This window comes from Theropithecus gelada, chromosome 7a (genome assembly GCF_003255815.1).
Source record: "Theropithecus gelada isolate Dixy chromosome 7a, Tgel_1.0, whole genome shotgun sequence".
In the NCBI taxonomy this organism is placed as follows: Eukaryota; Metazoa; Chordata; class Mammalia; order Primates; family Cercopithecidae; genus Theropithecus; species Theropithecus gelada.
In genome coordinates, this window is record NC_037674.1 from 49,269,998 (window position 1) to 49,296,255 (window position 26,258).

Genomic DNA, 26,258 nt, shown 5'->3' on the forward strand with positions numbered 1-26,258 from the left:
ATATCATAATTTAATCTGCTACATAAAAATACAGTCTCCCTCTTAAGGTTGCTTTTGCCATTCTATACAGTACAGAGGAAGGATGCACACCTTGGCAGTATTCTTCCAGAGCTTGCAACCACTACACTATACTGCCTCACTGACAGCAATGCTTTTACTATGAACAATCAGAACTAAATAATATCCTATATACATTATTTAATGCAAACACATTTTATCTTGGAATGACTGTACACAGTGAATTGTACTTCTTTGTCATCAAGGTTAACAGTTCAGGCCTTTATCACTACACTTTCATCCCCAATCTGAATTACCTATACAAAAAGTCTTTGTGGGCCTGTGAGTTTAAAAGGTATTTGGTATCACTAACCAAGACCCATTTTTAAAAGCTGATGTTCCTAACTAGTAAACTGGAACTTCGTAGTAGATTTCCAGTTCTTACTGACAGATCTCCAAGATGGGTACTAAAATGACACACCCCTAAGATTTTCTTCCCACCAAGAAAGGTTCATCCTCTTTCCAACCAGAGACTTAATAGCACATTTCTGCACTCTGTCATGTACATATACCTGGATTTCAAAACTCGGGTAAATGACAGGTAGCTCTTTCTTCCCCAGAGGTTGACAAGCCTTGTAATAAAAATTATTTTACTGAATCCATTTTGCATAGGTAATTATACTTGTGCTATTTTATACATTCTGTCTTAAATGGGTCATCTTTTCTGTTGGTCTCATTTCAATAATGGACATACATATTAGTATAAGTATTTTAATTCATGGTTTTACAAAGTACGCAGAAGACCTTTGCAAGTATCAAGACTGACCAAGTAGATTATGAACCAAAGGTACAAAACCCTTTTATGCAAAAACTTTAAAAGTAGGTCTACAAAGGGGTCATGCATTTTTCAATTTAAAAACCCTGCTCCACAGACCCTAAGGATTCTTTGGAACACTTACGGGACTCCCTCTACCCCTCAAACAGCTCTACTTGTATCTAATTAACAACAATAAACTTTCTGCAGCTACAGGTTGAAAACTCCTAAATCTAATTCTTGCCCCAAATTAACATTCAGATATACCACAGGCCAAAGAGGCTATACTTTAGGTGCAGAACCCTTAATAGAATTCAAATATTCCGACTCCTGTTCATTAATGCTCTATTCACTAAAACCTGCTGCCTCCTCAGTCCCTCAGGAAATCCCAAAATTCAGCCAACTGTCCAAATCTATTCTATTCTCCCTTCACAATTACTTCTTATTTCCACTCTCCTCAACTTGTTTCAGGTCTGTATTACCTCATAACTACATGATTAAGTAGAACTTTCACCTCTGCAATGAGGTAGAGAGTTAGATTATACTACTTACTTAGTGTCCCAAACACCAGCAAAATATTGCTGCTTATCTTGAAAAGGGACAGCAAAATTATCTCTAGAATGCTTTCACTAAAAATTAGCAGAGTTGTCCCAGGAGTTATCCACGTGACTAATATATTAAATGTGTGAACACTGAAGACTTCAGCCAAAAAGTATGCCTGAGGATAAAAATTGAAGTAGTATATTTTTATGTTCCATTTAATGAAGCTTTTCCCTGCTTCCCTCTCAGTACGCCAATTTCAATATCAAGAATGCAGTCATTATCAACATAATTCCCTTTAGTGACAATTAGTAACAATAGATGTATTCCAGCAGTTCCATACATTTACATAAATAAAAATATCTGTCACTCCGATTACTATATTCAAAAAAGACTGTAAATATCAAGATGAGTTATACCACTAAATGCAAAGCATCATAGTATGGAAATGATATGCCTACATAAACCAAGCTTCGAAAGAATACACGACTAACACTGCTAACTAAAAAGTAGGAATATCAAGAAGTAAAAGGAAGAACTTCAACATTTTAAACACCTAAGTGTTATTTGAAGTTATCATGTAAGCAAATCCTACCACAATTTTTAAAAATCCAGTAACTTTTTCCTTCTTTCAAAAAACTGAATGAAATAATTCAGTGTCAAAATGTTGGCTAACCACTATCCAATGCGGAAGGATTCATTCTTCCTAACTAACCACTGGTATTCCCTCCTGTGGTTAGTTACAGCTATTCTTTGGAAATCTGACCTGATGAAAACTTCACTAAATTCCAGGCACAGATGGCTGACAAGCTTATGTATCTGGTTACCTCAGGCTCACCTACTACTGGGCCTGTCAAGTTTTTCCAGTGGTGTATTTTGAGAGTTCAAGACTTGACACAATTCTTTAGTTCCTTCCTTGACAAACAGATAGTGTTGCAGAATGATAAGGTGACACTCTACTAAGACACTACTAAAAACACATTCCACTCAAACTCCCATTCTGGCTTTATAAAGCTGCTGAAATATACACACCTATTACTAAAATACAAATGCCAGGAAAGCTCTTTCTTCTGATAACTTCTGAGCAATTTTCACTATAACCTAATGTTCCTACAGCAAGAACTACTACTTTGTATACTCTAGTGGGTTTTTCCCCCCTTTAATGCATATCAAAATTTGCCCTTTCATCCTCCAGCTGTAAAGTCTGATTACCCTTAGCACCACCCCCACCCCATAATTGAATTTTAATGTCTACTTGCCACTGAGTAGCAAATTATATGCTTCATGGGCAGACGTTTCAGAATGTTTCATGTACGCTACTCCACAGTAAGTGGTAGCTTTACAGGGAAGCAAGTACCACATAGCTCACAATCAATACTCATTGCTAGTCGCCTGCCTGGAATTCTTTCTGCTTCGATGTCCTCACTTCCATCAGGAATTAATTTCCTTTGTGACTAAGCCTTGAAGACCAGCTGAGCTGTTTCTGAGAAATATGGGCATTATGACCCTTTGGGGATTAAAAGATTTTTTAAAATGTTAGAAAGATCTCTACCATACAAAGAAAGTCATTAAACAACTAGGAAATGCAAAAATACCCACTCACAATATGCAAACACTCCTGCTCAAAAACACCTGTCATCTAAACTTTTATATTACACTTAGAATATGGAATCACTACCTCCCTGCCTAAAAAGGATTAAAACAGAATTTAAAAATTTTAAGTGGCAAATGTTTATCTAGAAACAACTGAAGATACCAAAAGAAACAGGATCGAGAAGGTATGTGTAAGAAGAAAATAAAATTAAGATAGGAAAAATAAAATGACTTTATAAGAAATTACAGGCTGGGTGCAGTGGCTCAAGCCTGTAATCCCAATACTTTGGAGACCAGCCTGAGCAACAGTGAGACTCTGTTTCTACAAAATATTTTTAAAAATTAGCTGGGCATGGTGGCATGCACCTGTGGTTCCACTACTCGGGAGGCTGGGGTAGAAGGATCACTTGAGCCCAGACAGTGGAGGCTGCGGTGGGCTGTGGTCTCGCCACTGACTCCAGCCTGGATGAAAGAGCAAGATCCTGTCTCAAACAAAACAAAACAAAAAACACCTCCCTGGGCAACTTAGTGAGACACCATCTCTACAAAAAACTTTTTTTAAAAATTAGCCAGGTGTGGTGGTACACGCCTGTAATCCCAGCTACTCAGGACACTGAGACAGGAGGATTGTTTGAGTCTGGGAAGTTGAGGCTGCAGTGAGCTATGATCATACCACTGCACTCCAGCCTGGGCAACAGAACAAGACCCTGTCTCAAAAAAAAAAAAAAAGTAATAACTTAAATTAAAAATGTTAAACTAAGGCATAGAGGTCTTTAAAAGGATTCCAAATCATATAGTAGAAGAAAAGAAAGATGGACAACAGAATTATGGTGATGGGAATAAAGCTTCTATTGCTTTAACTATTTAGATACTGTCTTAATTACTAATGTTTAAAAAGCAAAAAACCTTCTGCTGCTAAAATCTGAAAACAAGATGTAGAGCAAGCTGTGTACCTCTCTACAAAATTTTACAAGAACCAAGAAAATGTAAAACTTTCAAAACATTCACTGGAAAACTGGAGGAAAATAATATACCACAGTTTCCTAGTAAAACTCATGCTGCTAAACTTCTAAGTCAAACAACAACCACTAAAACATATCACTTCTATGGAACAACCTAATTTTGATGGTGCAATATACTACTCTAGTATTAGCAAAATTACCTGCTGCAAGCCAGCTTCAAAAATAAAGACCACTGCTACATGGATACATTAATGTTAAACGCTAACCCGAAAGACCAAGGAGGGTGATCTACTGAAATAGTTTGGAATAAGCGTATTTAGTGTTATAAGCATCAGATTCCACATACCCTAAAAGGTAAATAAGTTGTGTGTTAAGCAAAAAAGTTCATTTTAACTACTTTGTTGCTTGTTAAAAATAAGAAGGGACTAACATCCTCTATATTAAAGACTTCAAATCTTATAATCATTTTACTATAGAACACATAGCTTTTAAAACAAAAGATTAAAAAGTAACCAAGATAACTGAATGGGTATTAGGGCAGAGAGAAAAGTTAGTTAAGCACATGTATTTTATGTTAAGTACTGTACTGGGCTTTGTATGTATGCAATCTCATTCTAACCACCATCCTGTGAGGTGTGCATTATGTCTAATAAGCAGCTGAGGAAACAGAGGCTAAGAGAAATTAAGAGATTTGCCAAAACTCAGGGTTTCAACCTAATCTCTCAGGCTCCAAAATTCATAATATAATCCTTTGGTGAAGAGGACACAACTTGGAGGCCCACTGATCATTTCATTTCATCAGCATGGTGTTTTTAAATCCAACTTTCAGTGTTTTCAAAGCATGTACTCTCTAGTTTAACAAATGGTACTTGTTCAGCTCTTGTGGTAAATGAGTTTGCAAACCCTGCTTTAATGCATGTTAATAAAAAGAATAAAGGCAAGTCAACAGCTGTTCTCCTTGCCTTTCCATTCCTAGATGGGATGTGGCTTTCACTACTGATAGTCCTAGGGACCAAGTACTATAATCCTACATCAGAAGATACTTACAAGTACAGGAACAAACTGAAGATATTCTCAATGGGGGCTGCCCTGCCTTTTATAGGGCATTTTGGAAATTTGTCTATTTTTGGTTGACACAATGACTGAGGTGAAACTATTAGTCTTTAGTGGGCAGGCACCAAGGATTCTCAATATCCCACAAAGTAGGGAAAAGTCTTACACAGTAAAGAATTGTCCCGCTTCCTATACCACATTCAAATGACATTCAAGATGAAAACCTTGTTCTGAGCCCAGAACCCAACTCTGTTTTAAATATAACACAAAGTATTCTTGCATGATTTTAATCATCACTTAATTTTCTAGGAATGTAATTACTGTGTAAAGTGAGAATAGACTGTTCTTTGTTTCATTTGGAACTCTACCAAGAGCTGTTCACCTTTTCAGAAAATCACATTATCAACAGCAATACTGCCTATAGTATTCGATTCACCATTACAACACAACTGTATCGGTCTGAATTTGTAGCTTGGTTTTTCTAATATAAACAATGGGCTACTCCAATGTCTTTCTGTGTAGCCATCCCTTAGTACTTACAGACTGATCTAAACATTTTATTATTATAGTTACTTTCCCTTATTTTCTCCCTTATATTACATTTAGGACATCAGATTGTTTTTTCTTCAATAACATGCAGGTAGGTCAAAACACCTATGAATTTTATCTCAGGATAGTAAAAGGCAGTTACAAAAATTTGCTATAAAAAGGAAACACAGACATCTTGATTTCACTTTCAGTTACCTATCTCGGGGAGGAAAGGAGAGAATGGGGATGAAAAATAACAAGGGTCTCTGTGACAAAATTTAACTTGAAGTGACAGCAGTGAGCACACTACAAAGACTATAGAAATTCAGTATCAACCTTCCCTAGTAGAGAGGAATAATTAATTCAATGAAAAGACTGGCCTGTTAACAACCATCTAAAATGCACATTTTAATAATATAATCATCATTTGTCAAAAGAGCCAACCTTGAAATAATCTGGCCTTTCTCATTAGTACTTTATTTTTCCTCTTAACTTTCTTATGAACTACCAGAGTTGCAGTTAACCTATTAAAGGTAAACACTATAAATACCATGCCCTATAACTCAAAGCTAAACAAGCATGCCATTTAGAAATACAGCAGTTTATTAAGCACTTTAGCATACATTATAATTTAATCCCATAAAACTCTATGGGTTAAGTATTATGCTAATTTTTAAAATAGAAACCAGAGCACTAAAATGCAGACAGACAGTATTTCAGGGCTACTGCCAAATCCAATGTTCTTTCTATTTAACTTTATAGCCCGACAAGATGACCTTTTCAGTATAGTTCTTATTCACATTTTATATTTACAATGGTAATTTCCTACTTTCATAAAAACTACAAGTTACTTTTAATACTTTTAAAAATTACCTTAAATATATTTCAAATAAATACGGGTAAGTATAACTAGGGTTATGTTTCATGTTCCTTAACATCATTCTCCTGTTTCATGTTTCTTAATATCATTCTCCCATTGTTCAATTCCGCTTATTCTTATAAACACCACTCCTTGCCTCAGCCCATAACAAAATGACAAAAGGAAGAGCTCCCATAATGAATTACTGATAAACAGGGACACACTACTACTAAAAACTCATCAAACCATGATTTTCTTGGTACTGAAATTTAGGCATAAAGTAATCACATCCCATGGGAGACTGAAGCAGGAGAATCGCTTGAACCCAGGAGATGTAGGTTTCAGTGAGCCGAGATCGTGTCACTGCACTCCAGCCTGGGTGACAAAGCGAGACTCCGTCTCTTAAAAAAAAAAGAAAGAAAGAAAAACAAAGTAATCACATCCCTAGTCTGTCTGCATTGTTAACATCCACTTTCTGACTCTAAATCAGGTGGTTACAATTCAGCAAATGAAAATTATTTTGAACCTATTAGAAAGAAAAGGGTGTGGTCGATCACATCTTTGTTTATACCTTTTTCTTCTTCCAAACCAAGAATACAAATATATTCCAAGCTCCCAGGTACAAATAAGGAAAAGGGCAATCCTTAAAAGAGAAGCCCCAGGAACATCCTTATCATATACCCTTTAGGCAATAATGCCCTAAATTTTTAAATATTTTAGGTAAGAAGAGGGAGAATCGTTTTTAAAAAAAAAAAAAAAAAAAAAAAGCCTGAGGCCCTCAGCCCACCTTCTTCTCAAAAACAGCTTTAATTTTCAGAGAATAAATGAAAAAAACTACTGTCAGTTATAAGGTAGCTGAACTGAAGAAAACATATATAGAAATATGAGGTTATCAAAATAAAACAATGCTACTCTAACCTATATTTTCTCATACAAAATTTGCAATGCAACATGATTTTGTCCATATTAAATCTACATTAGGAAGATTTCTTTTAATACACAAAAACCTCACCAAATTACAAGGCTGTCTTGTAAGTTCTAACTGGAAGGCCAAAATAGCAAAGATACATTCTTCCAGGGTCGCCATATTAAGTAAACAAAAATTCATTTTTGATCTGAAATTCAAATATAACTGGGCATTCTATATTTTATCTGACAACCCTACACTCTTCAAACTAATTACAGTGAGCTCCCATCTCTACCAAGGTATTACAGCACCAGCTCCCACTTTTAAAGAACAGGCTATGGTTTCTATCACAGCAGAATTTTAACTAATGAAGTCTCAGGAGTTAGGATGAAAGTGTCCTTTACCAGGTTTTTAATAGCACATATTTACCATACAAAAGAAAAAGCTTAATTACTAATGGCCAAAGGTTACACTTTTACTAGGTTTCACCTAAAGTCTAATGGGCTCTTTATTATTTAGGCTTCTTTGTATTAAACACATATTGGAAGAGTTTCATAGTTTAGCTTCTTGGTAACAAAAAGAAGCTGCTTCTGAAGGTTATAGTAAACGAAATTCTGTTTTAATATCACAGGCAAGTCCTAAAAGCTACCTTAATGGATTCCAAAGTTAATCAACCATTTTTCTTGGATTCATAATTATAGAAGTTTAGAGCTAGAAACACGAATTTCCGACCTTTAAAAACTTCTGGCTGGCAGGGGGCTGTGGCTCATGCCTGTAATCCCAGCACTTTGGGAGGCAAAGGCAGGAGGATCACTTTAGTCCAGGAGTTTGAGACCAGCCTGGGCAATATAGGGAGACCTCATCTCCATAAAAAATTTAAAAATTAGCCAGGCATGGTAGTACATGCCTGTGGTCCCAACTACTTGGAAAGCTGAGGCAGGAGGATCACCTGAGCTTGGAAGGTTGAGGCTGCAGTGAGCAACGATTGCGCGACTGCATTCCAGCCTAGGCAACAGAGTGAGACCCTGTTTCAAAACAAAACAAACAATAGAAAAACACACTAACTTTTGAAAAGCCCATTTCATTTCATATTCATTTCCATAAAGATTTTTCTCTCATTGAGCTCCTAAACAAGCACAGTACTAAAAACAACAGAAAGATCATTTCTGGTTTAAAGTGCCCTCTCAACCAGCTCTTTGTCCTACTTATAATGGTTCCGACAATGAGTGCAAATAACTGTTCTTCTGCTAGTTTTATTAAAATCATCTTAATACTAAACCTATGCTTTTCTTCCCTGTGCTCTAGGCCATTGCTCTTTGATACAGCCTATCCATCTTTGGAGACTGCCTAATTCCCTTACTTCATTTACACTGCTACCTTGAAAGTATTAATAGATAATCACATCCCCCTAGTGCTCCCTTTTCCTAAGTTTAGCTCCTTCAGGCTTTTCTCCTAAATCATAAGCTACCATCAACATAGATTCTATGTCTCTTCCAAAATGTGGTTAGAAAGTATTCTTATTTGGAGTTCAGTCCTAGTAAGAAAACAGTAATGCTGTTAGGTAGCACCATACTTTTGATACGTGATCACTATGTTATTTGTGTAAGGGTAATTCAATGACAATTCACTGCAAGCTATTTGAAACCTCTTTATACTTGCTCTTTTCCAGGTAGCAGTTTCCTGGTTTGCATTAAGGCCATTTATTTCATCTCCCTTGATGCATGATTTGAGATTCAGCATTAATGAATACAATTTCAATGCTAGAGCTCCTGTGCTATTTTTTTCCAGTTGTTCCACAATGGTTCCCAAACCTGCTAAACTTGTATGATCAAAAAATCCCAAGTTAAATTTAACACATTCCTTCAATCTATGAATTTAGAAGTATTTCACAGATAGCTGCCAACAAAGGAAGACATCTTGTTGCGTTCTTTTCCTCCAGGAAGCAGTGTCTAAAAACTAGGAAATAATCCCACTACTCTAGGATCTTAAACGTGAACGGCAGTGATGGTTCTGCTTCCCCTCTCTTTCTCTTCCCTTGGCCAGTACTCAAGTCAATCTGTACTCAACAGAAATGTGCCTCAGACTACAGCAACCAAGTAAAGCATTCGGCTTAGAATAAACATTAGTACTCCCAGCCCTGCACTAAACTCCAAGGCTCGGGAATAACGAACACAAGGTCTAATTTAAAACGAAGCTCAACTGAATATACTGGAAAAGTTATGTCTTGATTATGATATTCAAATTACTGTGGCTTCCCGTTTCTAAAGTTCTAATAGGAAAAAAAGTCACTATATATAATGGCTAATGTATAAATCCAAAATGTTATATTTTCTTTACTCATAATGACTAATAACAGTATGTGCTGATATTACTGATAAATGCCTAGTGAAAATCCTTATTGTGTTAACAAAAATCATAATTATTCCAGACTAATACAGCATGTAAAAAATAAACAAAAACCCAAAACTACTCCATACCTGAAAATGCTGTTTTTCAAATGAGTTTCATGGCCCATGAATGAACTGTGAATTCAATTTAGAAGGTCACTATGGTTCTCTTTACTACCTCACACAGATTAAGAATAGGTAATGTTTCACAAAATGTTACATATTTGTGTAATTTTGTTACAAATTTCTATTAGTCAAAAACTACTCTATCTGGGTCACAGACAAAAAAGTTTGAAAGCCTTTTTCTAAAGAGCTTTATTTTTAAAGTAATTTCAACATGATTACATGTGAGCCAAATATTATCTTTTACTCACATAAACTATCCCCTACTGACTATATTTCAGGTCCTAGAAAATTCTAGTTTGCAATGTAATTTTTAGGTTATTTTTAAATTAATAAGTAGCAAGGATGTAGCTGAAACTAGATGACGAATACACGGGGGTTTATTACATTATTTAATCTATTTTTGTACATGTTTGAAATTCGGAAGATCCAAAAGAAAAAAAAGGCAAAGAAATGGACCTAACAGACAACAAAGTAGTACAATGAATGTTTACAAATTGAGAACTTTAAACACAATGTTTCTAAGGAATAACAATCTAGGAATTTGCTTGGATTTAATTCAGGTAACACTTGGGGTTGCATTCTTCGACTACAATGGACGGATTTCCTGATCTTAAACAATGCACAAGGGACTGCAGAAACTAACTCATATATAGAAAACAAACTTTCTCAAAAGACAACATAAAAATACAAATAGTTAAGTGTGTTTCATTGTCTCTTTATTAGCCAACCACTTTCAGCCAACAGAAATTTCATAAACTACCTACCTACCTACCTGGCAGGAATATTCACTTCTTTTATTCACACTGGCAATTTTCCCAGCAAGTTTAAGATCTCTGTGTAACGTTGTTCTGCCTCCCTTGAAACAAGAACTGCAAGGGTTGTCTGAAGTAGATTTAGAGGCAGATTTCAAAACAGTGCATGCCTCAAAGTTAATTTTCATTATATCCAAAGTAAGTTTCTAAAAACTTTTAAACAGAAAGTGTTATCATCTCTGAGTCTTTAACCTATTGGAGACAGTATCTAAGCCATAAGGGCAAGAGAATTAGTAATTTTTAGAACTGAAAGGAAATTTAGACATCATCTAGTCCAATGGTTTCCAAATACTACCATCAGGAAGAAGAGAATCTCAAAGGCATAACAATTTATATATGCAAACAAACTCTTGTTTGTTTTCCTGTATCTTCCTGCACATGAAATACTATGCCTTATTGGTATTCTATCAGAAAAGGATGTGACATTTCATCATGTATTTTGTATTTAATCATGTTTTTTAGTATGTGAGTATGCATTTAGATATGATTAAAACTATTGGTACGATTTGGGACTTAATGTTTTCTAATTACAGAAACTTACATAATATATCCAACCCTAATACTTTCAGAGTGATTTCATACCATCTCATTTACATTTCATGGTCTAGTAAATTTGAAGTAATACCTGGGTGACCGATGATTTTTAATAAGGCAAGAGAAGGATATCCAAATTGGCATATTTCAGCCGGGCACGGTGGCTCACACCTGTAATCACAGCACTTTGGGTGGGCGGATCACCTAAGGTCAGGAGTTCGAGACCAGCCTGGCCAACATGGTGAAACCCCATCTCTACTAAAAATACAAAAATTAGCTGGGCGTGGCGGCGGTCGCCTGTAATCCCAGCTACTCAGGAAGCTGAGGCAGGGAGAATTGCTTGAACCCAGAAGGCAGAGGTTGCAGTGAGCCGAGATCATGCCACTGCACTCCAGCCTGGGCAACAGAGCAAGACTCCATTTCAAAAAAAGAAAAAAACAAATTGACATATTTCTGGAAAATACCATAAAGCATATCATAAAGCTCCAGTAGTTAAGATTATTTGGTAAGAAGGCTAGTCTTAAAATAGTCCGTAATTGTTTCAGAAATGCAAGAGAATATCATTTAGCACCTTTTAGTACAAGAAACTCAATACAAGATGTTTCCATCAAGCTGACCACATTCTATTTTAATAAATGGATAACACTCAGTTTATTTATTTGAAAAACAAGAAACACAACAAAAAACCAGCAGGTATCTGAGGAAGATTAAATGTCTCCCCTAACTTACTGTGTGCAAGTAAATTTACATACGTAGGAAATTCTTTAAATATTTAGAAAACCCCATTTATATACAGATAGACAAAAGTTCTGAGCAATCAGGTCAAAATAACCTCAAATTAATAAGGCTTGATTGATAAATGTTTACCTTTGTATATACACAAAAGCAAACAAAAGTTAGGCCTACTTTCAGTTTCAGACAATATAATAAACTGAAATTAAATACAAATTTTGACTCTCCTTCCTAAACTGAATAGATCCTTAAAAAGCAGATACATTTTACTTGTGTATTCACTCTCTTAAATTTAGACATCAATATCACTAGAATAATGTCTTTACATAAGATCACTTTTAAATTCAGTAAGAAGTTTCGTTATGTATATAAGCCTAAAATATGTAACCATTTATAACCAATTAATTTTACTGGAGGGGTTTCCTGTCTTCCCAAAGCCAATCCTTACCAACTAAAATTAGAAATTTTGAAAAAAAAAAAAAAAAAAACCATAAAAATTTCACAAACAAGCTTACAAATGCATTATCTAAGGTGCTTAAAATTAAACTCCATATTATGAACGACATTTAAAAAATTTGTATAAAATGATAATGTTTTGTTTAAAGAGGCATACTGAAAGCTAAGCCAATTGTTCACAGGAGGTGATTCTCCACCATTATTTTAACTTTGATGTGCAAATTTACTTTAGAGGTCCCTGGTCTATTTACTCTTTCTGACAGATTCTATTTTTCCGGATGTTCCTCAAACGAAGATTCATTCCTCATTCTTGCATCCTTGTACTACTGCAGCCTTTCTTCTGTCTTTCCCTTTCTCTTACAACTTCATTCTCTACTTCTGATCCTGTCAGATTGTACTCTCACTGCAAACAATAAATTGAATAGAATACATCAGAACAATTTTCATAAAATTCACTTTTCCAAAACTACTTTGCATAATTTTATTCAAACTTTTGTTGAACATCTCTTGTACGGTATCCAACATGGCCACTCACTGTTTTTCTACATACTTCATTTTAATAGATATTAGCACTTTATCTCCTTCCCGAATCTTTGTAAAAAACCTTTACACAGATCCAGCAAAGTTTCAGAGTTTACACACAAAACATCTTACTTTTAAAAAGTACCTCAGACTAATGAAAAACAATGTTCAAACTGACAGAGCATTTTTCTAATTATATTTGGTCATCTTTCAAGGTCCAATTAAATCTTTCTTTTAATTTAAATAACTATTTTTATTTAAACTTTATTTTAACATTTAAATAAAGATAATAGAATGTTGCTTTTTATTAATGTCTAAAGGTATAATCCACAAAAGAAACTGTTTCACATCAAATCTGTATTAATGAGAAAAAACAAAGGGATTCCCTCAAAACAATCTAATTTCTCATAAGGATCTGTATCATGCGAAGTCAGACCTGTAATGAATTCCAAGCTGACATTTAAGGGTTTTTATTTCCTTTTGTGGTTTTAAATCTTGGTATATTCACAGGTTAAGCTCTACTGCGTCTGGCAACACAAAAACCCATCTGTATCTCTTTCTAATTTGGATCCAGTAACCTTGTAAAACAAACCCAGGGAATGGGTCCTGATGTAGTAACATGGCCTATCCTCCCAGACCCAACCAATTTCTCATGCCTGGGTGCTCCATTATATCAGTAGTGACAGTTTAGCCAGTAGCCTGAGTGACTGAAAGCCTGTGATCTCCTTAGGAAGGGCTTTATTTCAAGGCAAACTATTTCTTCTGGTCAAATCTTATTTGGATTATCTCAAATTTGGATTATCTCAAAATTTTTTGCTTGACATTTGGCACGTCATTTGTGCCACAGCTGCCATAGATAAGATTTGTCTTCTGTTGCTCATTTCAGCTCAAAGAGGAGACACAAAATCAATTAGCAAATATACCTCTAAAAATGTACTCAGGGAGAAAAAATTGCCAAACCACTGAAGCAAACAGCCCTTGACAGAAGAGAAAAAGATCCATGAATCATCTAATGCAAATACTGGCATTATTACAAAGCACAATGGTCACAACTATCTAGTATCACCCAAGCAAAATGGTTTCTAAATTTTAGGTCGTTAAAAGTAAGATTCATTAGATTCCCTATTTTCCTCCATTGAACAGTGTTAATTATGTGATGTCATATTTTCCATATGAATATATTACGTTTTTACACACCACTCCACATTTATTAATTCAACTAACACCTATAACACTCCCACTGTGTGCTGGGTACCACATTCTATTTCTCTTATTCACAACAATAATATTCTATGAGAAAGTGATACCTGGCCCATTTGAAAGATTTGGTTCACTGAAAAAAAAAAAAAAAAAAGAAAAAAACAAAGCCATAAAGTCTCTCCCAGAAACTCAACTGAAAATATTAACTTCCTCACCAGAATTGGCAATTGCAGACACAGTGCAGCTGGTCACTTTTCTGAGAAAGTTACATAAGCAAAAGCACAAATCTCTATTCGGGGCCTTCAAATGGCCTAGTTACCATGACAGCAGCATTAACAATCAAGTTTTCAATATACACATGAAGAAAAATAAATAATAAATAATGCTACTCTTTAAAGGATAATAGTAATAGCTAACATGTACTGAGACTCACAATATTCCAGGTTGAGCGCTAAGCTGCCATTACCTCATTTAATAAACCTCACATCATCCCTAGGGAATGGACATTATTGCAATTCCCATTTTACAGATGATAAACTGAAGTTTGCATTACTCAAGGTCACTCAGCTACTGAGAGCTGGAACTCAAACTTGAGTCTGTTACTGTCCAAAGCATGCACTCCTGATTATCATATTATACTGCTTTGTTTACACTCACTCAATTGCAGTCCAATGCTTTTGAATGTCTTATAAGGTTACTTTTTAGAACAAGTTCCTTCTTTAAACTACCATTTAGATGATACATATAAAAGTCAACAAATAAGGATTTTACTTGGAACCGGTCTTACAAGTTTAAATATCTGGATGAGAAACAAAATCTGAATGAAAGCCCTGAATGCCCACAGCAATGGGTCAGAAACTCACTGGAGCTTCAAGAGACCTCGAGAGTCATACAGGCCAAATTCTTCATTTTAAAAATAATGAAACAAACATCTTTTGAAAAACATCTATATTCAACCTAAACTACTACATTTCCGATTCAGAGACACTTGTGAGTTTTTTTTCCTCCAATCATTTAAATAGAAAATCTAACATTTCTAACATTTCAACATCATGCACAAGCAAGGTATCCCTTTTTGAAAGTACTGTAAGAAAATACAAACCCCATGACATGAAGTTAGATCACGGCAGGGCTATTTATTACTAAATGAAAGCGTGAATATTATAATAAGACATGTTATAGAAAGCTATAAAATGGCATCCTTAACTATACGAACTCAAACTCAAAAATAGCCATTTTTCCTTGAATTAAATTTACATTCATTTGGGTCAACCAGCAGCTCAGCTTCATTTCATCGGTCATGTCATGTGACTGAATTCAAGCTCATTTCAAGGGAAAGGCCGTTCTATGCTGTATTTAGAACACATATCACTGAGCAGACAGATGAGTCTTTATAGGCCTATCCAGAAACCTCGCTTTAGTTGCTAAGAAACTACAATTTTACCGTATTATAAGTCATTGGAAAAAAGCTATGCCAGCAGAGATTAAACACGTTAAGATCAAGAATCTCTCACCTATTGTGCAAAATGAAACTATGCTATTACCATAAACTGAATAGCTAAAATTAGCATTAGGCTTCTTTAAGTCATGTTGTTGACACAGTCGAAAAACTGATAAGACAAATTAAGACTAACTCTAACCTGCCTTCCACAGTGGACTCATCATACTTAGAGGAAAACAGGAAAAATACCCAATACACTTAGCATATTCAATGCTAGAGATAGAAAAAATGTTTCCTTCCTGACGCCTGCAGTGATATCCAAGGCCATGAAGCATACATAAAATTTGGTACTACAAACACATATTTAACTGATGGATACTGTCAATCTTTTATTCATATATTTTCCCTCTAACATTCAGCATTTTAAACTCAGTTTCTCAAAAACCTCCACTGGCTCTATCACTGATGCTTTAAAATTTAAATTGCAGCCTCTCTAATAAGAGTAATCTTAAATTGTTCTAGCATAACAATAAACACTGCAAGATTAGCAAAAATAATTTATAGTTCATTCTCCCGTACTGACTTCTCATAAATTCCTTCACAGAAAAAATATTCTTTAACCTCTTAACGGCTGTTTCCACAAGGGCAGAAACAGGTTCACAATCCTAGACTCACTTCTGAAAGATCAATTCAGCAGCTGAATGGTAACACATGCCTTCAATCAGAATCTGTTCTGTTTAGATCCCTATGCCCATGATTCCCCACCATTTCTCCATCTTCTCAAAGGAGCTTCAATTCAAAACCCAGTAATTCTCTCGTTTCTACTGTACCACCTCCCAGGGGCCACTTTCCGGTTCCTCGGAAATAACATCTCTTCTGTATTGAAACTTTTAAATCTCAAAAATCCACTTCCCCATCTCCCTGTTGCCAGTCACTGCCCTCAATCCCACCACTGCAGTTAGTTGCAGCTATGTGTCCCTGTCTTCCCAAAGGCCCGACCAATATCATACAGCATTTGCCACATACCAACTCCTCCCTTCCCTAATTTATCCTCCACACTGCAAACCAACATTACACCCCCGACTTCCTGCATTTTACTCCCTACCCTTATTTTTCGTCTCCCCCACCCCCATCTCTATACCTAGGCCTCCTTACTTCTCTAATAAATATTCCCCCACCTCAGTTCCAACCCTTTCCCTCCATCCTCTGCTCATTTTCCTCTCCTTATTTAGAAACTCCTTTTTGCTCTCCCAACCACTACCCTAGAATGCCCAGCACTCCACCCTCTTTAGCAAACCCAGCCCTCTTCCCCCAGCTCATTTGGAGATACTGCTGCTTCTCTCTCCAGGTCCCCTACTGCAGTCAACCCACTCCCTTATCTTCCCACCCACCCTCCCTCTATCCCCAGATCCAAGGTTCCCTGATTCTTTACCCCCTCCTTTGGTATCTAGTACTCAGCTCACCATTAGTGTGCTTCAGGACTCTCTTCCCCCCAATTTCTCCCTTATTTTTAAGGATGTCACCAGTCCTACGGGGCCTCAGTAGAATCCTGGACGACCCCAGCTCCCAGGGGGCCTGACCGACACCACCATCCCCGTCGCCCGGAACACAAACGCCCGTCTTGTGCCACCCTCCCTAAGAGCTGTGCCCCCTCCTCATCCGCCCCCGCTACTCCAGCTCCTCACGTCGGCTTCCTCCGTGTCCCCTCGCCGACCCGGCACGACGAGCCCCACGACTTGGAGCCCCGGAGTCGGCAACACCTCGGGCTCTCCCTGGACGCCCCCGCCGCTCGGACGGGCGCCTCCTCAAACCCGCGGCCGGTACCTCCTCCTCTCCGACCCGCAGCCCCTCAGACGCCCACTCGGACCCCTTCTCCGAGCTCCAGCGTCCCCTCGGGCCAGAGCCGGGCCCTCTCCGGCCCCGGCGCCCCTCAGCCCCCGCCCGGCCCGCCCCCGGCGCCCGGCTTACCGTTCTGAGCGGCGCCTGGCCCTGGGAGGAGGGAGCCAGAAACCAGCAACAGCGAGAGGGCCAGGGCGCTGGGCAGCGACGAGCCCGACATCCTCCCTAGCAGAAGACCCAACAGCGAATGGGCCGGGGCCAGAGCCGGGGCCGGGGAAGGGAGGGGAGGGAGGGAGGGGGCGGGCGAGCGCGCGAGGGAGTGAGCGAGGGAGGAAGCCGCGGCTCGGCTCCGTCCTTCCCCGTCCTCCTCCTGCCGCCGCAGCGCCCAAGCCTCGCGAGACCTTCGCTCCGGGTCGTGGGCGGCTGAGGAGCGACCGCCGCAAGGCTCGCGAGAAGAGGCGGCCCCGATGGAGACTCCCGCCCCGCGGACCCGGCGGACCCGCCCCTGCAGAGGCTGATTGGCCTAGCGCGAGGTAGGTCACGTGCTGAGGGCGCCTCTGGCCATGTGACGGGGCGAGGCGGGACTCCGCCAGCTCTGCGGGCGGTGGGGAACCGGGAAGCCCTCGTTCGGTTTACTCCTCTGTGGCCCAGGCGCACCCATAAATAAGAGGAAGCTTTGAAACACAGTACATTTCCTCCACCCATCCTGCCTTTCATTTGTTAGCGCTCTTGGCTGCAGAGTTTAATACACCGTGCCTCCTTTCCTCCTTCCTCTCATTCTTCCTCTCATTGTCCCCTGCCCTGCTGTTTCTTCCTTCTGCACTTTGAACATAGACCTCTACTGGTAACTGGCTCCAACTCCTTCTCTCATCTGCTGTTTTTTCCTTCCAGGAAAAGTGGTGCGCCCCCTGTGCCCCCTGTTACCTTGTGCCTTCCTGCTGGACATCTGCTCCCTTTGCCTGAAATGTCTTCCTTTTCCGCTTCTGCCTACTCCTCCTCCCCACCCCCATCTGGGCCTTATTTTAGCTTATAGACTCTCAGGGCCTAAAGTTCAACTAGCCTAATTGCATGTTCATAGACACAATTCTACAAGGAAGTCATCATATATGAACTTACATGAAGACTCCTGAGAAGCGTCTTAATGCGGGAAACTTTATTGAGAACGTGCTGTGTGCCAGGCGCAAAGTGAAACCCACATGAAAAGATAGTCCCCGCCCTCATGGAGTGCCTTGCCTAGGCTAGCAGAGGAGTGAGGAAGGGTCAAATGGCCCATAGGAAAGGATCTAGCAAAGCATTCTGGAGGGTGATTGGCAGTGTGGTTACTACTGTTTGCATAGAAGTTTAGGAAATGCTCTTTTTAGGGGTATTTTTTGTACTACCCTCAGCGCTTGTGGTTGGCAAAGTTCTATGGCTTAGCTCATCCCTGACTCACAGCAGACGTCCTGGGAGTGTCTGTGGCATCTCCGAGGAGCCAAGTAAACAGTCCTGGTGGCCTGACTTGATTTAAAGAGAGGGTTTGGAGGACCTAGAAGAAGGAGACCCTCGCAATCTCTGTCAAGCTAAAGTGGTCTGGAGCTTTCAACAGGAACTGAACAGCTTGTGGTTCCAGAGCAAACTTTCCAGCAAGGGCCAGGACCACTATGGCATGTTGTCGATTGAAGTGAAAACTGTATCTTTCAAAACCTGAGGTGTGTGAGTGACGAAAAGATTGGCATGTACCTTCCTCTGGACATAGGCCATTCTGCAGACAGCCCTGTAAGGAGGGCTACAGGACTGCCTGTGGTGGGATCAATATTTTCAGCTGATGGAAGCTTTGGTTGGATGCAACCATTCCGCCTCATTATAGCTGTAACAAATATGGTCCTTTGATCCTTACAACAAGAGATTCTTACAAAATGATCATGCTATTTTTGTGAATAGGGAAGCTGAAGCCAAGGGAGGACACAAATGGCTCCAGCTCTGGGAATGTTTGTATTAATCATTAATGCCAAACGGTCTGGTTTGCTTGTTAATAGGCTCATGGTAGAAGTGCATTTTCTTGTCGCCTTGAAGTCGGGAGTGGCATGTGATGTGCTTGGGTCAGTGAAATGTGTAAAGTGACATGCATTGCTTTCAAGCAGAAGCAATGCATGTTTAGACTCTGTTCCATACTCTTTTGTCTTGGTAGTGATTACTGATCATGACAATGAAAGCGCATATCAAAAAGAACCTTATGTCAGCATTAGTCCCTGAGTTAGCATAATAAGCTGAACCCCTCTGCTAACCCATACAGAACAGGTACCCTCTGTTGAATTAAACTGTGAGATTCAAGGAGTATTTGTTCCTGTGACATAACATAGACTGTTCTGGCTAAGGGAAAGATGAAATTCAAGTCCACAACACCACAACACCTACCATCCAGGAGCTGTGTCACCTTAGGCAAGTGACCTAATCTCTCTGGACCGTATTTTCTGTCAAATGGTGCTAATGATAGCACCTGCCTTAAAAGTTTATAGAAGCAATAAATTAGTAGATTTATGTGTGATGTTTAGAACAGTTTCTGGTGCATAGTAAACACTCATGTTGATGTTGATGATGCTACTGCAATTCTGACTCCAGCTTTGTATTCTTCTTATCTCATGCTTGCAAAAAGTGATCTGGGAGGAATATTTTTAAGTATGGGTGTTACCAGTCAACTCTCAAAACCTGCACTTATGAAAAGCCCTTTTGCCCAGAGAGAAATGTCTCCAAATTCCACATGATAGTAGCTGTACTTCGTCACTTTTTGTTGAGAAAATACATAATAACTAAGACCTTTTAATAATTCTGTAACTTTTTTTTTTTTTTTTTTTGAGATGGAGTCTTGTTCTGTGGCCCAGGCTGGAGTGCAGTGGCGGGATCTCGGCTCACTGCAACCTGCACCTCCCAGGTTCAAGAGATTCTCGTGCCTCAACCTCCCAAGTAGCTGGGATTACAGGCAGCTGCCACCATGCGCAGCTAAGTTTTGTATTTTTAGTAGAGACAGAGTTTTGCCATGTTGGCCAGGCTGGTCTCAAACTCCTGACCTCAGGTGATCCGCCTGCCTCAGCCTCCCAAAGTGCTGGGATTACAGGCATGAGCCACCATGCCTGGTCTAAGTCAGTAACTTATGTAAAAGAATTTAGGAATTTGTATTTTGTTGTTGTTCAAGACTTACATACACTGTAAAAAAAAAAAAAAAAAAAAAATCTCTTACAAGTATATGTGGCTGTGCCAGAGGTTGGCTGTGTTCTTTGCAATACCTTAGAAGAGCCCTAGGGGTCCTCAGAGCTCAAGCTGAGACACACTTTCCTGGCCTCCAGGGACTGCTTGGAGTTAGGCTCTCCGTTGCTGATCGCGCCCCCTGGTGGGAAGGCCTGTAATACAGCATTCCCAACTGAAAGGCTTCGCGTGGATTGCTTTGAACATGGTTCACTCAACCATTGGAAGGATGTTAGTCAAGAGGCTTGTACTGTTCCTAGAGTTGACCTTGAACTTCCTAATGGTTTCCTCCCTCTTGTAAAGATCTCTGCCCCTTTAAAGCTCTTGCTATTCAGATTACCACCCCACTCATCTTGATTGTTGTCATCTTGCGACCTCCCAGCCAATCTAATCTTTTCCCTGCCCCTTCCGATGCCTAGAACCATCCTTGAACTCCATCCATGGGTGAGTTCAACATCCATGTTCATGACCTATTCAGTACCATGATCTCTTAATCCTTTTACCTTCTCATGTCCAACTTTCTCCTCAACTAAACCAACACTTTCGAGCTCACACCGTCAACACTTTAATCACCCAGAAAGGGCTTCATCTTTGAAATATGAAAATATAATACCCCTCTGTCCATTCACCAACACCTAGCCTTTCATTTCCTTGTGCTAGTACCCTATTTGCTGTAATTCTTCAACCTCACTGAGACCACTAATCTGCTAATCCCACCAATGTGTCTTTATCCATTCTTCATTTCTTTCTTGGTCCAGTTTAGAGCACATGATTCATCATTATAATCATTCCCTTGCCCACCTCAACTTTCAACATACTTTCCTGGAAAAACCACGACCTGACTGAGCCCTATAGTCTGAAATAAGGTACCATGCCTGTACCTGAGCAGCTGAGTGTTGCCAGAGAAAAATCATACAAACTGTCTAAATGACTGCATTTTAAATTCATGATCTCAAACTTCAAAAGGATATTCAACACTACTCAGCAATCCTACTCTTTCATATGTGATAAGCATGAATTTGCAACTACAACCATCACATGCCAGAAATGCCTCATTTTCTTTTCTTTCTATAAATCAGATTTAATCTATTCTGAGTACCTTTCTGCTGAGATGACAAGAAATTCAATGTTGGCCTTTATGAGTCTCCCTGACTACTTCACGGGATAATATGAAATTCCTGGTGTTTTACACAGCCTGGGACATTCCTTTTTATTTGCTTTTTAGTTCACCATGGTGACTGCTGGTAGGAACATTGACCAGATCCACGTGATTCCTTGAAGGTGAATGGCTCAGTACTTCCCACCACTTCCCCCGGCAGCCTCACCCCACACCACACTCCCTTTCAGCCTTTGTGATGGCTCTGCTTCATCTCAACTTGGGGGCCTTTGCATATTTTGTTCTCTTTGCCCCAAATACTGAACAACCCATCTTTTTTGCCTGGTCTACTTCTCATCCTTTAGATCTCAGCTTCAACTCATCTCTCCTAATGCGAAATTGTAAACCACAGTGAGGTGTCATTTCACGTGCACATATTTAATTCAATAATTTTTTAATGCTGGGCACAGTGGCTCATGGCTGTAATCCCACACTTTGGGAGGCCGAGGTGGGTGGATCACTTGAGGTCAGGAGTTCAAGACCAGCCTGGCCAACATGGCAAAAGCCCGTCTCTACTAAAAATACAAAAATTAGCAGGACATGGTAGCGCACATCTGTAATCCCAACTTACGGGAGACTTACTTGAACCCAGGAGGCGGAGGTTGCAGTGAGCCAAGATCACGCCACTGCACTCTAGCTTGGGCGACAGTACAACATTCTGTCTCAAAATAATAATAATAATAATTTTTTTTAAACCTGAAAATACCAAATATTGATAGGGATGTGGAGCAACAGGAACTCTTGTACATTGCTAGTATGCAGATAAAAATGGCAAAACTACTTTGAAGAACTCTGACAATATTCCATCAAGTTAAATACATATCTAATCTATGACCACCAATTCTATTCCTGAATCTCAGTGCCCAAGAGAAGTGAAATACATGTCTACAAAATGTATTGTACAAGAATGTTCATAGCAGATTTATTCATAATAGCCAAAACAAGAAACAACCCAAATACTTATCAACAGATGAATGGATAAACAAACTGTGGACTAGTCATATGATAGAATACTACTCAGCAAAAATAAATCAATCGATTACTGACACACAAAAACATGGATGAATCTCAGAAGAATGATACTGAGGGAAAGTGAGACAAAAAATGTATATGTGTATATATATAGCATAGTTCTACAAAGTTATAGAATAGGCAAAACTAATTTACATTGACACAAATCAGATCAGTTTCAGTGGTTTCCTGGGACAGGGAGGGGATTGACTGGAAGGGACACAGGGGATGTTCTGGGTGATAAAAATGTTCTGTATCTTGATCTGGGGAATAGTTACATTAGTGTATACATTTGTCAAAACTTATTGAAGCTACACCTCAATTTAAAAATGTAAACAAAAACATCTCCTTATCAAAGCCTTTCCTGGGCTCCACAACTCAGTTAAACCTCTTTTTTTTTTTTTTTTTTTTCAGACAGAGTTTTGCTCTGTCGCCCAGGCTGGAATTCAGTGGCACAATCTCAGCTCACTCAGGATCAAGTGATTCTCTTGCCTCAGCCTTCCGAATAGCTGGGATTACAGGTGTGCACCACCACACCTGGTTAATTTTTGTATTTTTAGTAGAGATCGGGTTTCACCATGTTGGCCAGGCTGGTCTTAAACTCCTGACCGCAGGTGATCCGCCTGCCTCAGTCTCCAAAGTGCTGGAATTACAGGCATGAGCCACCATGCCCAGCCTAAACATCATTCTTAAATATACTGATTGTTCCATGCATATCTTCATGGCTCTTACCACAGCTGGGATTTTACATTTATTTGTGTGGTTATTCGACTTGCATCTGAATCCTTCTCTAGACCTCCAGGAGGAGGGAACCATGACCAACAGTATCAGTATTATTTACTACTGTATCTCTGTTGTAGGCAGAAAAAGTGAGGTTCATGATCAACTCAGTATACCACTGGAGGCTATATGAGTAAACAGCAAACTGTTCTCATGAAGGCAGGATGTTGGCAAACTGACAAACTGCCTCTGCCGCCCAGAAGGAATGCTGAGGGCAGTCACGCCCCAAGCAGTGTTTCTTGTGATTAGGTACATCTGAAGCCTGTTAGCAATTATGTGAACCTGTGATCAGTTAAGCAGCTGACCAATAGTTACCTCCTCCTCCCTGCTCTTTCTACCCAATAAATATGAAAGGCTGTAGAAGCTCAGGGCTGCCTTTGCTCAGTAGAAGCAAGGAGCCTTCTTCTTCTTCCTCATACCCTTTCTTTAAAACAGTTTCTTTTGTTTTAAGTTTTCATTTCTGTGTTCTTCCTCCTTTGTTCAGTCCCGTGGTAACCGTAGTAACCATGGCAAATCGCAGCATATCTCCAGTACCTACTACCACGCCTGGCGTGCTGTGGGCATTTAGTGAATATCTCCTGAATGAAGAGACAAAGCATACAGCTAGACTCAGAATCTCAGACTCTTGCCTCTCAATCCAGTGCTCCTTTCACTCTATCACTATGATGTTGGAATCCAGTTCTGCCTCAAGGCCCAACTCTAATTCCACTTGTTCTGGAAAACCATCTCTGTTCACCGTTCATTCAGTCCTCATTCATTTCACAAATGTTGGGTGCATAGTCTGTGCAAGGGTATGGTATACAATGATGACAGGGAACACAGACATTGAACAACAATGATACCATTTCTTACTTAATTATAATTTTGGTCCATGATAAGAGTAGACATATTGGATGCTAAGGGAGTATGTTACAGGGAAACCTAACTATGTCTGAGGTGGGAGGAGTGGTCAAGAAAGGCTCCTGGAGGAAGGGACAGCAAAGCTGTGTTCTGAAGGATGCTTAAGAGTTAGCCAGGCTGTCAGGCTTGGTGGCTCACATCTGTAATCCCAGCACTTTGGAAGGCCAAGGTGGGCAGATCACCTGAGGTCAGGAGTTTGAGACCAGTCTAGCCAACTTGTGAAACCGCTTCTCTACTAAAAATACAAAAATCGGCCGGGTACGGTGGCTCAAGCTTGTGATCCCAGCACTTTGAGAGACCAAGACGGGCGGATCATGAGGTCAGGAGATCGAGACCATCCTGGCTAACACGGTGAAACCCCATCTCTACTAAAAAAATACAAAAAAACTAGCCAGGCGAGGTGGTGGGCGCCTGTAGTCTCAGCTACTCGGGAGACTGAGGCAGGAGAATGGCGTGAACCCGGGAGGCGGAGCTTGCAGCGAGCTGAGATCTGGCCACTGCACTCCAGCCTGGGCGACAGAGCGAGACCCTGTCTCAAAAAAAAAAAAAAAATACAACAATTAGCTGGACATGGTGGCGCACACCTGTAATCCCAGCTACTTGGGAGGTTGAGGCATGAGAATCGCTTGAACCCAGGAGGTGGAGGTTGCAGTGAGCTGAGATCGCACTACTGCACTCCAGCTTAGGTGACAGAGCATGACTCCATCTCAAAAAAAAAAAAAAGAGTTAGCCAGGCTAAAAAGTAATAAACAACAACAAAAAATTATATCTAGAGGCAAAAATAAAAAATAAAAAACAAATGAACAAAAAGGGATTAGCCTGGCACAGATAAGGTAGGTCTGTTGCAGACAGGTTTAAAAGGTTGAAAGCAGGAAGGAGATTGTCAAGGTCTGCAGAGGAGCCCAGTGTGTCTAGAGCTCAGACAGCAAGGAGAAGGGGGGCAAAAGGAGGCTGAGGCTGAAGGAGGGGCATTGGGGCCATATCAGGCAATGCCTTGAGGACCATATTAAGGGTTTAAGATGTTGATCACCTATGAGGTAACCTGTAGCTTCCTTTAACAAAATCTAGTCCAGAACCTCTTTATTTGTCAATAAATCTGTCTGTAAATACCATAATATATTAAAGCAGAATGAGTAGTTAAACTGTGCTACCTATAAGCCTGATCACATGTTACTCTCCATCATCATTTCCTTCTATTGGAAACATTTTACTTAGCTGTTCCTCCAGGCTCAGCTGTGCTGCAGAGAATTAAGGGAAGGGCCTTTTGTCCTTTGGATCAGAACGTAAATGGCCAGGAACCCTCCCCTAAGGTCATGGTGTGGTGGCTGTTGTCTCCAAGTAGAAAGTGAATGTAGCTGACTCACACCTGTAATCCCAGCACTTTGGGAGGCCGAGGCGGGTGGATCACGAGGTCAGGAGATCGAGACCATCCTGGCTAACATGGTGAGACCCTGACTCTACTAAAAATACAAAAAAATTAGCCGGGCGTGGTGGTGCGCACCTGTAGTCCCAGCTACTCGGGAGGCTGAGGCAGGAGAATGGCGTGAACCCAGGAGGCCAAGCTTGCAGTGAGCCGAGATCACGCCACTGCACTCCAGCCTGGGCGATTGAGCAAGACTCTGTCTCAAAAAAAAAAAGAAAGAAGGAAAGAAAGTGAATGTAGCACAGAGAACAATGCAATGAGTCGTGAGGGAGGACCAGTTCTCCCTCCACACAAGGAGACTCTCTAGCAATTGCCAAGGCTGCATGTCCAGCCCTCAATGCTTCCTTCTGCCTCCAGATACCTATAAGGCTCCTCCGTATACCACTAAAAAATGTGACCAAGCCTTGCATGACAGGCTAATTTTATACCTCTCCACATCCAGTCTCCCCATCTAGAACACCAGTTCA

General features: G+C 39.8%; 1 protein-coding gene across 4 annotated transcripts in view; it reads right to left on the reverse strand.

Annotated features, from left to right (window-relative positions):
• Positions 1-17,719, reverse strand: part of NPTN (neuroplastin) — a 72,857-nt gene extending 55,138 nt beyond the window's left edge. For 2 of the 4 annotated variants that reach the window (XM_025389936.1, XM_025389935.1), the window contains exon 1: positions 17,432-17,719. In XM_025389936.1, the coding sequence (XP_025245721.1) occupies positions 17,432-17,522 (91 nt within the window). In that variant the 5' untranslated portion in view covers positions 17,523-17,719. The remainder of the gene's footprint in view (positions 1-17,431) is intronic. The other 2 variants (XM_025389934.1, XM_025389933.1) reach the window with 1 other exon arrangement.
• Between the last annotated feature and the right edge of the window lie 8,539 nt (positions 17,720-26,258).